The sequence below is a fragment of the Anarhichas minor genome, unplaced genomic scaffold (genome assembly GCF_050575085.1).
Source record: "Anarhichas minor isolate MPS153535 unplaced genomic scaffold, ASM5057508v1 ptg000042l, whole genome shotgun sequence".
Lineage (NCBI taxonomy): Eukaryota > Metazoa > Chordata > Actinopteri > Perciformes > Anarhichadidae > Anarhichas > Anarhichas minor.
In genome coordinates this window covers 12897501-12913277 of record NW_027466488.1, presented here as the reverse complement: position 1 = coordinate 12913277, position 15777 = coordinate 12897501, and the positions used below count along the sequence as shown (strand labels likewise).

General features: G+C 45.7%; 1 protein-coding gene across 1 annotated transcript in view; it reads left to right on the top strand.

Annotated features, from left to right (window-relative positions):
* cemip (cell migration inducing hyaluronidase 1) overlaps window positions 1-15777 on the top strand; it is a 119402-nt gene that overhangs the window by 27670 nt on the left and 75955 nt on the right. Inside the window, exons 7-10 of the mRNA XM_076109780.1 lie at window positions 7915-7985; window positions 8067-8162; window positions 9925-10046; window positions 14749-14896. Of these exons, the coding sequence (XP_075965895.1) occupies window positions 7915-7985; window positions 8067-8162; window positions 9925-10046; window positions 14749-14896 (437 nt within the window). The remainder of the gene's footprint in view (window positions 1-7914; window positions 7986-8066; window positions 8163-9924; window positions 10047-14748; window positions 14897-15777) is intronic.

Sequence of the window (15777 nt, the reverse complement as noted above, 5' to 3'; positions counted from 1 at the left end):
TTAAAACCCTTCGCAGTGCTCTCTCTCTCTTCCCCCGGGTAAAAATAACACCGTTACTCCCCGCATCCCTTAGATGCCTAAAAGGGGAACGTAACAGTTGGGGGCTCGTCCGGGATTTGGAAGAGCTGATTGGGTAATTGTTGATGGTCTGTTTGTTAGGTGCTGGCGTGGTAAGTGTTGATGTCTGGTTGTCTGTCATATTGTCTCTTGTAAGCAAACTGTACGCAGCTTCCTCAGAATAGACAGGTGAGTGTCCAGCTGGGCTTAACGGTCTTTCCTGCGGGCACTCGTTTATTATTTTGCCTTTTTTATTTTCGGAGTAATCCTGGGTGGGGATCAGTCCCTGGTGGAGGTAGGCGTTTCAGGGTTACGGCCGCTGATGTTTGCCTTTCAAGTCGCCTCGAGCCCGGCACGCTCCAGAAGATAGACAGGTAAAGGTTTGGTTAGGCAGGATCTGAGGAAGTTTGTGGTGGGGTTTTTTTTTGCTGAGAGGGCAGTGAACACTGTGTACTGGTTGGGAGTGGCATCCAGTATCAACATTTTATCCCGTTGGTCACTTGTGTGAGTACTTGTGTGTACGTGTCAGCTGTTGATAGCTTGTGAGCTAAACTCAGCTGTAGCGTTAGCGGCGTTGCTAGCAGTGAGCTAGGGCTGCTGTGTGACTTATTCCTCGCGTCACTGTGAGGATGGCAGAGTTTATTATGGAGGCATTTGTGGCGAATCCTTCTCTCACTCAGTTAGAGAAGTGTACGAAGAGTGAGTTGCGGGAGGTAGCAGCGCATTATAGTGTCTCTGTGTCGAGTGCCCTTTCGAAGGGGGAGCTCAAAGCCGTACTGTTTAACAGTTTATGTATGCAGGGTGTTCTCCGGTTACCGGCACCCGAGGAGGCTCCTGATGAAGCGGACGCGGCAGTGGCAGCGGTATCTCCGGAGTGGGAGGCAACCGAGCAGCCGATCACTCCGGCGGCGCAGAGCGGTAGGGCGGAAGCGAAGCCGCACACATTGCCTCAATTTGATCCGTTGTTTTCGGGGTCAGCTTCGGGGTCTAGGGATGACGCTCGCTTAAAAGTGCGCCTCGCTCGTCTTCAGTTGGAGAAGGAAGAGCGTGAACAGGAGAGGGAAGAGCGAGAGAGAGTTTGAGCTCCTGAGGGAGTTGGAAATCCAGTAGGTTGGAGGCAGATACAGCGGTTAGGATGCGTGAGTTAGAACTGCAGTCTGGTTCTGTCCGCACCTCTGCGGATATACAGGTAACGTCGGGTTCTACTCCTGCATTCGATGTCAGCAAGAATATTTCGCTGGTCCCTGTATTTCGTGAGTCTGAGGTGGAGTCATACTTTGGTGCATTTGAGCGCATCGCTGCTGCCTTACATTGGTCAGGAGACGTGTGGGCTATATTGTTACAATGTAAGCTGGTTGGAAAAGCTCAGGAAGCCTGCTCGTCCTTGTCGGTAGAAGATAGCCTGGTCTATGAGAGGGTTAAAGGGGCTATTCTGCGGGCCTATGAGTTGGTGCCGGAGGCTTATAGACAGCGGTTCCGAAACCTTCGGAAGGCTTACAACCAGTCTTTTACTGACTTTGCGCGGGAGAAGAAGATTCTGTTCGACCGGTGGTGTAAGGCCAGTAAGGCTGATGACCTAGCCTCGGTGTGTGAGCTCCTGATGTTGGAGGAGTTTAAAAACTGTGTGTCTGAGCGTACGGTAGTTTATTTAAACGAGCAGAAGGTGGCCACCCTGCAGCAGGCTGCTACGCTGGCGGACGAGTTCGCTCTTACGCATAGGAATGTGTTTTCGAGGCGAGATGCTCAGCAGGGGGAGTATCCGCCGGAAAATGGTGGCGCATATGCATCCCGCAGAAAAGTTTCTCGGCCGGGCCCTAAGGGTGAGAAACAGTGTTTTTTCTGTCATGACCCTGGTCACTTGGTAGTAGACTGTGCAGCCTGGAGACGGAAGCAGCAGGGGGCCGCTTCCAGACAACAGCCCAAGGGAGTTGGGTTAGTGAAGACGGTGACTCCCGTTGGCCAGGTTGCCGCTCTAAGAGGGCCTGATGAGTGTTTTAAGCCCTTTATTTTAGAAGGATTGGTGTCGCTCACAGGAGAGGCAGAGGACCAGCGCCCAGTGACGGTGCTACGCGACACTGGTGGATCGCAGTCTTTTATACTTGCCAGTGCTCTGCCTTTTAGTGGCAAGTCTGCTTGTGATGTGAGTACAGTGGTGAGAGGAATAGGGATGGGCTTCATTCCAGCACCTCTCCACCGGGTCTATGTGAGGACCAAGTTGATAAGTGGTTTCTTCCCGGTGGCCGTCCGCTCAGGTTTTCCGGTGGATGGTGTCGAGTTCATCATGGGGAACGACATAGCGGGAGGTAAGGTTTTCCCTGCACCTGAAGTTGTGGATGTCCCCATTCCTAACTTGGTGTGTGATGATCTGGCGCAGAGTTATCCAGACGTGTTTAAGGTTAGCGTCCTGACTAGAGCCCAGGCCCGGAAACAGGCTCAGGAGGTGGACTTATCTGACTCACTGTTTGCTACGGTTTTGTCTGAGGATAGGTCTCCCTCTGTTAGTTGGTCAGTGAAGGACGCTAAAGGGGTGGCAAATTCCGTGTCCGAGCCGGCGGTGGCGTTGCCGCTGACCCGGGAGGCACTCATCAGCGCCCAAGGAAGTGATCCGGCCTTGGCGAGGTGTTTCGCTGTGGTGGGAGAGGACACCAGTGGGTGCAGAACGAAGCAGTCGTTTCTGCTAGAGAATGGTGTGTTAATGCGAAAATGGGTTGCAGAGGCAGGTAAAGCAGCAGGTGAGGACTGGGATACTGTTTACCAGATAGTCATCCCCGGTGGATGTCGACAGCTAGTGCTAGCAGTGGCGCATGAGCATGTATGGTCTGGTCATCTAGGGGTCACTAAGACCTATGACAGGATCCTGAAGCATTTCTTCTGGCCAGGAATGAAAGCAGATGTGATCGCCTTCTGTAAGACTTGCAGCACTTGCCAGATTGTGGGAAAACCAAATCAGGTAGTGCCGCCGGCCCCTTTGCGTCCTGTCCCTGGGGTTGGTGAGCCATTTGAGCATGTGATCGTGGACTGTGTGGGCCCATTGCCTAAAACCAAGTCGGGTAACCAGTTCTTGCTAACAGTGATGTGTGTTGCCACCCGTTTTCCTGAGGCCATGCCCTTGCGTAAAATCACGGCGCCAGTAATTGCTAAGGCACTGACAAAGTTTTTTACCACCTTTGGACTACCAAAGGTTGTGCAAACTGATCAGGGAACAAATTTTCTGTCCAAAACCTTTAGAGAGACATTGCAGTCGTTGGGTGTTTCCCACTCTGTGGCTAGCGCTTACCATCCAGAGTCACAGGGTGCGTTTGAACGATGGCACCAGACTCTGAAATCCATGCTGCGAAAATATTGTTATGACACCGAGAAGGACTGGGATGAGGGTGTGCCTTATGTACTCTTTGCCGTGCGGGATGCAAAACAGGAATCCCTTGGGTTCAGCCCTGCTGAACTTGTGTTTGGTCACGAAGTGCGTGGGCCGTTAAAACTGTTGAAGGAGAAGTTGATGTGTGGGTCTAAGCCCAAAATGGATATGGTACAGTTTGTTTCCGTGTGTAGGGAGCGTTTGCAGCGTGCGACCGGGCTGGCGAGGGAAGCCCTGTCTTCCTCCCAGGACAACATGAAGAAGAGGTATGATAAGACGGCTGTTGAGCGACAGTTTAAGCCTGGTGATAAAGTACTAGTGCTGTTACCAGTGGTTGGTTCTGCCCTTTCTGCCCGTTTCTCGGGTCCGTATGTGGTGGACAGGAAAGTGTCAGACACCAACTATATGATTCGCACGCCTGAGCGCAGAAGAAAGACAAGGTTGTGCCATGTGAACATGCTCAAACCTTACCTTTACAGAGAAGTTGCCCCGGGGGAGCAGAAAGAAATTGTGGGGACTGCTGCCCCCGAGCTGATTGCTTCTTCCATGGTTTGTGTGGAAGCCGTGGCTGACGATGGTCTGGCAGTGCCCTCGGATGGTCAGCAGTGTGGCAGGCTGGCTAATTCTGAGTTTCTGTCCAGTATAAACTTGCATTTGTCGTACCTGACTGAAAGTCAGCGAGGGGAGGTGCTTGAGCTGTTCCGCTCCTTCCCTACTCTATTTGGGGACGTGCCAACATGTACGGGTGTGTTGCAGCATGACATTGATGTGGGTAATGCAACCCCAATCAAGCAACATGCGTATCGTTGTCCTATGGAGAAGAGGGAGAAGATGAGGAAGGAGGTGAACTATCTGGTCGAAAATGGGTTAGCAAAGCCTAGTCGCAGCCCATGGAGCTCTCCGTGTTTGTTAGCTCCTAAATCTGACGGTACCCCGCGTTTCTGCACAGATTTCCGCAAAGTGAATGCAGTGACGGTGCCAGACTCATTTCCGTTGCCTCGCATGGAGGACTGTATTGACAGCATTGGACCGGCTGTGTTTATCACTAAGCTGGACCTGCTTAAAGGATACTGGCAAGTTCCTTTAACTGCTAGAGCTTCTGACATCTCAGCATTCGTGACACCGGACCATTTTATGCAGTATACATGTATGGCATTTGGCATGAGAAATGCACCAGCAACTTTCCAGCGTCTGATGCAACTGGTTTTAGGGGATGTGCCCCACTGTAACGTGTACCTTGATGATGTGGTGGTGTACTCTGAGACCTGGCAGACCCACATAGAGAGCCTGGAAGTGGTGTTCCAGCGGCTTGCTGAGGCATCTTTGACCTTAAATCTGGCAAAGTGCGAGTTTGGTAAAGCGATAGTTACCTACCTGGGGAAGCAGGTGGGCCATGGGCAAGTTCGCCCAATGGAGGCGAAGGTTGAGGCGATATTGGCATATCCAGCCCCAACCACCCGGCGCGAACTTCGCCGTTTCTTGGGAATGGCTGGTTACTACCGCTGTTTCTGTAAAAATTTCTCTGTGATCGTGACCCCCTAACTAACCTGTGTAGCCCGGCTGTTCCATTTGTGTGGACCAGTGAATGCAATCATGCATTTAAGGCGGCCAAGTCTCTCCTCTGCAGTGCTCCGGTGTTGGCGGCTCCAGACTTTTCACGTCCCTTCATGCTGGAAGTCGATGCTAGCGCTTCTGGAGCTGGTGCTGTGCTGTTGCAGGACGGAGGGGGGGATGTGTGCCACCCCGTGTGTTACTTCTCGGCAAAGTTCAAGCACCATCAGCTGAACTACTCCACCATCGAGAAGGAGACGCTGGCCATGCTTCTAGCCCTTCAACATTTTGAGGTATACGTGGGTTCTAGTTCCACGCCGGTGACGGTATATACCGATCACAACCCTCTGGTCTTCCTGGCCCAGATGTGTAACCACAATCAGAGGTTGATGCGTTGGGCCCTGATGGTCCAGGGTTATAACCTCACCATAAGACACAAGAAGGGGGCAGACAATGTGGTGGCTGATGCTCTGTCCCGTGGGTGAGAAATGTTTTTTTGTCTATGTATAATATAATTGTGGGTCTGTGTTATGGGGGAGTGGTTGTGGCCAAACGGACGTTTGGTTTTATGGGAGGGGGTGTTACGTGCCATGTGTTGTTGTTGTGCTCTCTCTGATTACACGCAGTGTCCTCCTGGGTGCCGCTCGTTACTAGAGGCCAGCTGCGCCCAATCAAAGATCGGAAGCGTGGTTAAAAGGAGAGGAGCTCTGGAAGGACAGCCTTCTTCCGGGTCCGAAGCCGCAACCAAGCCGAGAGAGTGGTTCCGTGGATCTCTCCGGTACAGCCGTGTGGGCTGGTGTCGCCATCGTGTTGGTGCGATTATCACTTTGAGTCGCCCTCTGACTATCAGAGGGTAGTTTTGTTTTGCCGCGGGCTTATCTCCAATAAACGATCTTTTGTTAAAACCCTTCGCAGTGCTCTCTCTCTCTTCCCCCGGGTAAAAATAACACCGTTACTCCCCGCATCCCTTAGATGCCTAAAAGGGGAACGTAACAGTCAGGAATGCTTGTGAAATAGAAAGTGAAGATGTTTCAAACGTTCAAACATAAGGGCTATCAGAGTGGATATGAAAATGTGCAGACTTTCACATTGACACATTCCTCAATCAAAAAATTCCTCAAAGACTCAGCTGTGCTCTTTTGATTTTCAGAAGAAAAAACCCCTGAAGTGTTGGATAGGGGACTCAAGCTTGAGTGAATGTGTTTTGTTTTGCACAGTGCTAGTCAACAATAATGACTGAGACCTTGTTGTGGGCTGAGAGAAGATGCTGGTGAATCTTGGTCATGTAGGCCTTGTGGTTAGCCTCCGAGCCAGGCGGGCTTATGGAACTTAATGCTGCTGAGGACACCGTCGGAAAAACTGAGGGTTTCATAACAAGATCAGGGCAGAGCACAAGTTAACATTCCATCTCCCAATTTGCACTTTGCTCCATAGTTGTGGATGCTTTAGAGGACAGAGGACATGGATGGGAGGGATGGTGAGGCGACAGAGGGATTCCTGCCTAATGACTCTTGACGCCTACTCTCCACACTGTTGCCAAACAGGCCAACACTGGTGTCATCAGGAGAGAGAGGCACACCCAGAGACATTTTAATCAGCTGAAATTTATGAGACAGTGTAGACTCTGCAATACATTCTCAGTTATGTAATTTGCATTTGTTTACTGCAGCTGCCACAGAAGGGCTGGCGGCAGCACAGAGAATTACAGCAACACACCTCAGCAAAAATAAATTTCAACTGAGTCGGGGAACGTACACAGAAGTTGTGGGCAGTTTTTGGGTACCAACCAATTGTTGAATGTAGAATTCTCCGTTTACATGCACCAAATATTCTGTTTTTTGCCCTTATTCCAAAAAAGACAGTTTTCCTGCCTTTAAATAACTAATGAAAATGAATATTGTTCTAATATTCCCTTTTATATGCGGCCGTGCCTATTCTTATGCTCCTAAATTACTTTTTTATCGGCATATTCCACGTCTTGATCAGAAGATGCTCCATTTGGAATAAGTTCGGAATGTCCACACAGACTATGCTGTCTACATGACCCGTGTCAAATTTGGAATATTGTCATAATCAGAATATTAGTGTGCATGTAAACCAAGCCTTTGGTTTGTAGATGGCCTCTATGCTGTCCTCTCTCTCTCTCTCTCTCTCTCTCTCTCTCTCTCTCTCTCTCTCTGTCTCTCTCTCTCATCTATCAAAAAATAGGGTTGTAATTCCTGTGCTTAGTCTTTATATAGTCGTCGAACCAAATGTCAGGAACCTATTGCACTCTCCCCACATGCTACTGCGGCTCGTTGTTTTTCCCTTTTTAGCTAGCTAGAACCTTCTGTAATTGGTCCGAACACCTGAACAATTCCAAAAGAAATGTTAGAACATTACAAAGGAACAAAACAGGCATCAGTTTGATCCGGAGTGATACGTCCCAACCTAGTCTGGAGGAGGTGTCGCACCTGAAAAATGTTGATTCACATGAAACAGAAAATTCAGAAGTCTGGACCAAACAAAATGCAAAAATGGCGAACATGAGCTTCTCAAATGTGAGAACACACTGCTTTTGTCTGATTCATATCTTTGTAAATTGAATATATTTGGGTTTGGCCTTGAACAAAAGAAGCAAGAACTGCTGAGAAGTCGCTTGGGTTCTGGAGAAATTAGTTGTGTGCACATCCACAAAACATCAGTGAGATATTTGAAATCAATTATAGCCATGATTTCAACGAGCACTGCCCTAGTTAGTGTGTGTGTGTGTGTGTGTGTGTGTGTGTGTGTGTGTGCACAATCTAATGCCGATGTTCCTCATTTTTCACCTACTGTATCGGTGTATGTCCTCAGCTTTTTCCAGTTCTGGCTTAATATCAAACTAATTTTTTCCTCCATTCTCTGCCCTTCCCCGTCTCAACTCTCCTTTCTTCATTCCAATCTGTCTCTCTTCTCTTTTTCCTCTACAGGCATCCCTGGACCTTTATAGTAACAAAAGGGCATGCGTCTTCTGCAGTGGAGGGTCATGCTGTCTATCAAGGTAAGAATCAATGGTTCCTCAATGTCTTTAGTAAAAATGCACACATGTTGTAAATGATCTGTGTGTGTTGTGTGTTGACAGGGACCAAGGCGTCCTCAGAGGCCTGGAGCTCTTGTGTTTTTCAGTCGACTTATGGGGAACGTTTCACCATCACCACCAGCAGTCAATGGGTGCAAGGTAACGCTTCTGTCCCACGCACACGCGCACAAACACACACACACTAAGGTTATGTTGTATGACATGTAGGTGTCCTCCATTTGATGAAATGAGTGGGTTGTGACTCTCAGGGCCGGAGTTACAATGCTTTTGTGCCCTTTTTTCAGGCGCAGATGTGAAACGTGACCCAGACTCGTGCTGTATTTATGAAACAGTGTGCGAGTGTTTGCAAGGGGGGGGATTGTGCAAATAATAATCAACACTTGTATAGTTTGCTCTAAAGGCCCAAAGGCACTGAAAGCGATTAATGATGAGCCTCATTTGATGCTCCTATGGTGCACTGAACCAGTAGTATTTTAGGAAAAGATCGCTCTTCAGGAAACATTTGTTGTATATTACAGAAACCCTTTAATCTTAACTTGATCTAAATCAGTGGATCCTAAACTGGGGGGCGCAGTGGAACTACAGGGGGGCGGGGGGGCGCTGCTTCATCACCAACCCACACAAACACACCGGTATGAAGGCAAATCACTGTCAAAATCCGAGAGCGCCAATGAGATCCATGCGCGCGCAAAAATCAAACAGCCGCGCACGTATTTTACTTTGACGAGCTCTTTTACATCACTCCGCGAGTTTTTCTTTTTGACAGTAAGTGGGCGGACCCAGTCTCCATTGTATCTCTACATCTAATTGGTTACAATAAAGGTTGCCGACCCCTGCCCTAGATAGAAGATGTATCACTCTGTTGGAGTTGTCGGGTGTCATAGGGGTTCTTCAAAACGTGCTCTTCAGACGCTTTCAGCGTGTTTGGCCGTGTAGAGGTTGTGATTCAACTGCAGGATCTCAATAACTCTAGAGACACATGCAGACACAGGAAAACGTCTTGTTCCAACATCTCACTTGGGCTCTTTAAATTCTTCCTGAGCTGTAATTGATCAGCTTTGGTGATATCATCACCCAATCATTTTCTGATCAATATGTCTGCCTCATACCCCGCTGTCTGGTATGCTGCAGTTATTGACCCCTCCTTTACCACCAGCTCTAAGCGGATTCCAATTAGATGTTTCTCTTATCCCATCAGATAACAGCTACTTTAATGAAACTGCCAGACTCCAGCATGCAAATATGGAGACTTGCACACATGCACATGAATATACACTCGGTGGAAAAGGCTGTGAGACCTGCGCTCATAATTCCCATGCAGCCTGACATACTCTGTGTGTGTGTATGCAGCCCTGTCTCCTAAAAATGACGTTCCCATACAATGAAACTGCATGGTGAATTACGTTTTTGATGGAAAAGTATCACAAATTTGTTTCCGATGATAGTCCCATATGAAACCAAAAGCCTTGTCCGTAATATAAATAACGTAACAAACGTAGTTATTTTCATACAAACCACGATGTTTTACTGAACCTAACTAAGTAGCTTTGTTGCATTTCTTATTTAAGTTTAACACGTTAACCGTGTTTAAAACTGCAACTGTAATCCGGGAGCATGTAGTTTAGTTGTATAGGAATGTAATTTAGTTGGAAACAGGGTGTGTGTGTGTGTGTGTGTGTGTGTGTGTGTGGAGCTTCAGAATTAAATTCAAGTCCACAGTCAAATGCACATCCCCCACTGTGTCAGCCAGAGAGAGAACACAATGGGAGGACACCTTCAATTGCTTTGCTACAAATGCTTTTTGAATGATCCAGCTAAAATGGATCACAGGTCCAAGCCTTGCCGTGAATGAGTCTGATATCTACCGCTGGGCTGTCGGACCAACGTGTGTTTCTCACAGAGGCAGAGTGGACAGAATGGTTTGACAGGGACGATGAGAGAGGATCTGGAGACTGGGAGAAAGTGTCTGACCTGCACGAGGCCTACCCAGACAGACTGTGTAGCAGTCCACTCAACATCCAGGTAAGTCTCTTTTTACATCATCAAACACACATGCATGCGTGCATGCATATTCCCACACACATCTAACTGAAAGCAAATGCACTAAGCCACAGAAATGAGAGCTGCTGATGCTGGCAACCAGGTGATCAACATATTCTTCTGAAGCAACATGAGAACCTATCGATGTATATCAGCAGAACATTTGATATTGTGCCAAAGTAATATTTTCCAGTCACATGCCTGTGGCGTTCTGATGTCTTAAAATGCAACATCAGCTGTCTGTAGTCTTACGTCCCAGCATTGTTCACACAACCAGGTCTGATTCCCAGGTCGTCAAATACCGTCACTTTGTCATACCCCTCCGCGTCTGAAACGACGCACAAGGCATGGTCTGTATGAGACGTACCGGGCTTTCATCTACCTCCAATATGATCCCATTCTAATCATGCTAATATGCTCCAGGATGGTGACACTGCATAACGACCAAAAAACGCCACATAGGGCCGGTGGGAAGGGACGATAGACGTATTTATATTTTTTTTAAAGAACGTCTGTGACAAATACATTGCATCTCCTGTGGTTTATTCACAAACAAAGCCAACCCGTGTGTTTTGCCAGTTAAATGCTTTTAACGTGAGTCAGCAGCAAAATGATGTTCTAATGGCATTAGTAATAGTGTCTTAGCACAGCGCTGACATGGTGGGAAGAGAGTGAACAGTAAACAGTGAGGCTGTTATTGATGAGATCAAATTCCCCTGAATTACATGCTGCATCATTTCCTCTGAATACCTTCATTGTGTACTACATAGTATACATTGAATTCTACATTGTAAAGGCAATTTGAATGCAACACGGGAACGGCAGACTCTGTATTGCAGAAGGAGTAACATCCATAAATAATATATATATATATATATATATTTTTCACAACAACCTGAAGCATTGTATCTTTAAACTCACATCTACACACAGCAACTCAAATGTTGGATAAGCAGTGTACTAAAGAGGAGCTCCAGCTGCTCCTGAGTCCAGTTTTGTTGGGGGTAGGTCTGTCTGTCCAGTCAGCGCCGAGCCAACCTGCCATTACTGTGCTGCTGGGACATGACATGGCAGCAGCCAGTGGATGTGGATCCAGCCTGGCACCATAGAGCAGCAGCTGTTAGCCTTCCATGAAGATAAGCATTAGTGCCAGGTCTGCCCCACTGCCTCCAACACCCAAACATTACCATAAAAAATAGCTACTGTAGGCTCCAGCTGCTCCTTTTCATGGCTGCTCGGCAACAGTATAACTTCATCATAATAATTTGCTCCCTTACCATCTGTCCTTGATGCTCTGTTGTTTTTGCCGTTTAATAAATAATATTGTTGTTGTAAAATAATCTGCAGAAACGTACTAATCTTAGTGTCCTATTTGTTTGTTACTATGTAGTATGTTGCTGCAATTGTTGCATTTCATAGACGTTCAGTACCTGCCATGTCCTCCCTAGGTTGCCAGCTCTGTGTGTCATCATCTTTCTGTTTGCCTCTGTGGGATCTCTACTTTTAGTAGCTAAGTGTTTTTTGTTGTAATATGTTTCATTATGGTTCTGATTAGTTTGATTATCAGACCATCCCAAGGAAAGATGAAGAGGCTCAGTGCCTGAGGCGGAAAGTTTGTACCTTCCTGTAGTTTGGCCAGTGGCGGGCCGTCAGGGCCTGCAAGGCCTTCTCTGCTGGCCTAAACAGAATCACAAAGCTATATCTATTTTATAATTTAATAATTTTTCTTAAATACACTACATGTATTATAATTTATACAAATATTTTCCCCATTATCTTATTTTCTCATTGCACAGCTACTGTCTTCCTCAGTTGCTCTGCTTCCAGTGCAGCTTGTTTTAAGTAGAGCTTTTATCCAATCAGATTTCACCTCTGTGTCTCTAGGTAAGAAGAGAGGCAGAGGCCTGCAGACTCACAAGTGCATCCATGTGCACTTTAAGTGAATGGAGACGATATTGTTGATTGTCATAGTCTTCAACCAATCAGATCTTTAGTTTGACATGTTGGGCGTATTATTTGACGTGTCAGAGCCTGCTAGCTGGCCTACAAGTACGTGATTGGTCAGTGGGCTAGCCTGACATGTTGGGCGATGTCAATCCCAATATCTGCTGCCTCTGTCGAGTGGACATTTTCAGCCTCAAACGCATTAAAACCTATTCAAGAAATACAACTGGGGAGGCTCGACTGTCAGTGACTGTCACTGGCATCCATGAATCGAGAAGGACTTCTTACTGGAACTAAAAACGCACGGATGTACTGAACAACCGTGAGATTAAACTCTTTGTTAACAAAGAAAGGAGGAAGAACAGCTAAATAGTGAACAGCAGCTCTGGTAAGTTAACTGCAGTAGCTTTAACTGCCATAAATATGATCTATGTTATTTAATATGCTTGTTTATATTATATATTATTCTTTATACAACTTATATGGATTTTCGTTTGGTTTTATATGTGATAGGAACTATTGTTAAGTCCTATGTTGCGCGGGGGACACATTTAGCCGGTGCACAGCAACAAGACGACGCGCGAAGCGGCAGCGGTCTATATACTCCGTGCAAAGTGTTAAAGTTAGTGTTAAAGTTAAGTTTAAGTTTTTAAGTGATCTACTTTGAAGATTAATGTTTTTTCAAGTGGACTCATTTTCCCTCTCGGTGTTGACAGACTAATAAATCCGTCAGTAACAAGAACTATGGAGTCGTGTATTTCCTGGAGGGAGTGATAGGAGAGTTACTACTCTGTTAATTTGTCTATCGTGTCGTTTTCATGATATGGGTAATATTGTTCCCTCTGATATGAATAATATTTGAATGGCCCGTGCTCTTGAGTGTGTGGCGGAATGCATGTTTTAGCTGAATTGATTTTGACTCATTGTTCGTTAATGCCGCCGCATCCCGTCATGCCGGTATTCATGTATCTGCACTCATAGTGTATTTGTAGGTGTTGAGCTTAATTTCTACGAGTGCAGGCCCAGGTATAAAATGCACGGCCCGCCACTGAGTTTGGCTTTGTATGGTAAAGGTACTGCAGCGTCCAAACTTTTAGCAGAGTGTAAACCTTAAGTTGACACGTGTTTCTGATCCTATGCACAAAGCTCACACCGACACCGCTCGTAGGTTAAAGCAGAAAGTGTTTTATTGATCCCATTTCCCTCGTCCAAGTTGGTGAAACAACTTCCTTTCTTCCTAAAAGTACACACTCAAAAGATCCACAGGTTAATCTACAAATTGTTCCACAACATAATCCACAGAACACAGTCGGGAAACTGTGCGGCTCCACTCTGCTCCAGATACTACTAACAGCCGTAACTAACTGTCGTTACGTGTACTTAAAGTGACAGTTGTCTGTCACTAACATGTATTTCTTACCATAACAACATCCTTGTAACATTCAAAGTAGAAACGGATCTGATTAAAGTTAAACATGTAAATGCAAATAAATATTTTACAGCAAATTGAATTTGGCTCTTACAGGTACACACTGACTGTCACTGGAGTTCAGGAGATTAGCTTTATTGCTCTTTGAAAGGAAAGGTCAAAAACAGGAGTTTTGTCAGTAGGCCATCTGACATTTGTGAATGTCCGTGGTTTATGTTCCAATGTACAGTATATGTCAATGACATTTACTTTAGACTTGCAGTACACACTTACAGTACAGCCTAACAACGTATACCAGTGCAAGATTAGCAGAGGAAAACAGCGTGTTTAACACAGCTACTTTATGCAAAAGACAACACCAATATCCACTGTGATTTACAACGCAACAAAACCACCATAACAGTTGTTTTCTTCAGCTGTCACAGATTCACAATATACAGAGATAAGAGAGCACATTTTAATGAATGACCATCATGCTGTCATATAATTGTAATTTTTTTCCACCAAGATTTATTCCACAGTATGTTGTTCACTTTTCATGAAACAACATTATAAAATATCTGAAAATGCTTTTTATAATCCCTGGAGGAGGTGCAACCAATCCCAATGAGTGCAGACACAGATCTTTACCACTGCCACTGTATCAGTCTGAACAGTCAGACAAGCAGCCATCTGACTACTTACAGTACATCTTCAAATAGGGTTTGGAGATTTGCTTCAAGTAAAGAAGTGAAATATAATCCACATAATGTCATTGTATAATCTGTTCAATGACAGATTCTATATCTGTTGTACATAGAAAAGCACAGAAAGTGGATTCAATCCTGAAACCCTGTCAGAAGATTGAAATAAGTAACAGATTTGAATGCTGCACCAACTGTGTTGAAATTACTGAGCTTTGTGTCACAATGTTGCAAAAAATTCTCGTGTGTAGACCGACTGAGCCCTAACCCCCATCACTGGAGTTCTTTATGAAATTCCTGCTGTTTGACAACAATATAAGCCAGACACTAGACAAATACCAATGTCTGGTGCAAAAACACATCATCTGTCCTGAAGCCAAGTGGCCAGACGTCTGTCTGTCTATCTATCTCTCTCTCTGTCTCTCACTCTCTCTGTCTCACTCTCTCTGTCTCACTCTCACTCTCTCTCACTCGTATTAACACAACATTTTGGAATTTTCCTTTAATCTTGAGGAACGCTGTCACCTACAATACCATTGGTCTGGCGCAAAATTTAGCAATAATATTTTGGTGTTTTTGCAAATAGTACCATCCATTAATTGTTGTCTGTCATTTGTCCTTTGTACAGGCTGAAACCCATGATGGCATACCAGCCAACCAGACCGGCGATGTGATCCACAAGAATGACAAGGACTATGGCTTCGTCTGCCTCAACAAGGACCAAGCTCACGGCCTCTGCCACAACTACAGGGTTCGCTTCCTCTGTGGAAAACTGGGTACATTCATGATTTCCTTTTAGTGTATGTGTGTATCCGGGAACAGTATGTGGATGAAGATCTCTATGATAGAATGTGAATCTTGATATTCTTCAACAGGGATCAACCCTAAGACAACCACACAGACATGTTTGGTCTTTTTAAGGGGGAAAGGGGATCTTTGGGGGGAAATGTGTGAATCAATCAATCAATCAAAATGTATTTGTATAGCACTTTTTAAAAAACAACAAAGGTTGCCCAAAGTGCTGCACATACAGTCGATAAGCAGTCATACAAACAAAGACTGGATTAATAACAGTAAGTGACATTAAAATCAAGACTAACTGACACAAATCACACAAAAGTGCCATGTTCAGATCAAAGGTGATAGGCCAGCGAAAAGAGATCTTAGTGAGCGAGGTGGTATAGGGCTGCAGCAGGTCAGACAGATAGGCTGGGGCGGCGCTATTTAAACACTTAAAAACAAATAACTAAATTTTTAAAATAAAGAATGGTTGTCTGTCTCTACGTGTCAGCCCTTCAATAGTCTGAACCCTGCCTTCATCCAATCAGCTGGGATCGGCTCCAGCCCCCTCGACCCTCAACAGGATAAGCGTCACGGAGAATGGATGGATTCCAATTGCAGAGTCGTAATGTCAACATAGTAAAATAGAGTGCAATTTATATCGGATTTTCAAACTCAAAATTACTTAAAAGGAATAAAATATACAATTCATAAGTGAAAAACTAAAGCTTGTGTAACAGCAGACTAATTGCTCTCGTGTTTGTGTGTTCAGTGTCTGTGTGTTATTTTCATACAAAAAGGCCTAAGACATATACAAATACAAACCATACTGCTTAGTCTGCCACACAAAAATGTGCTGCATGGAAAATGAGCCATG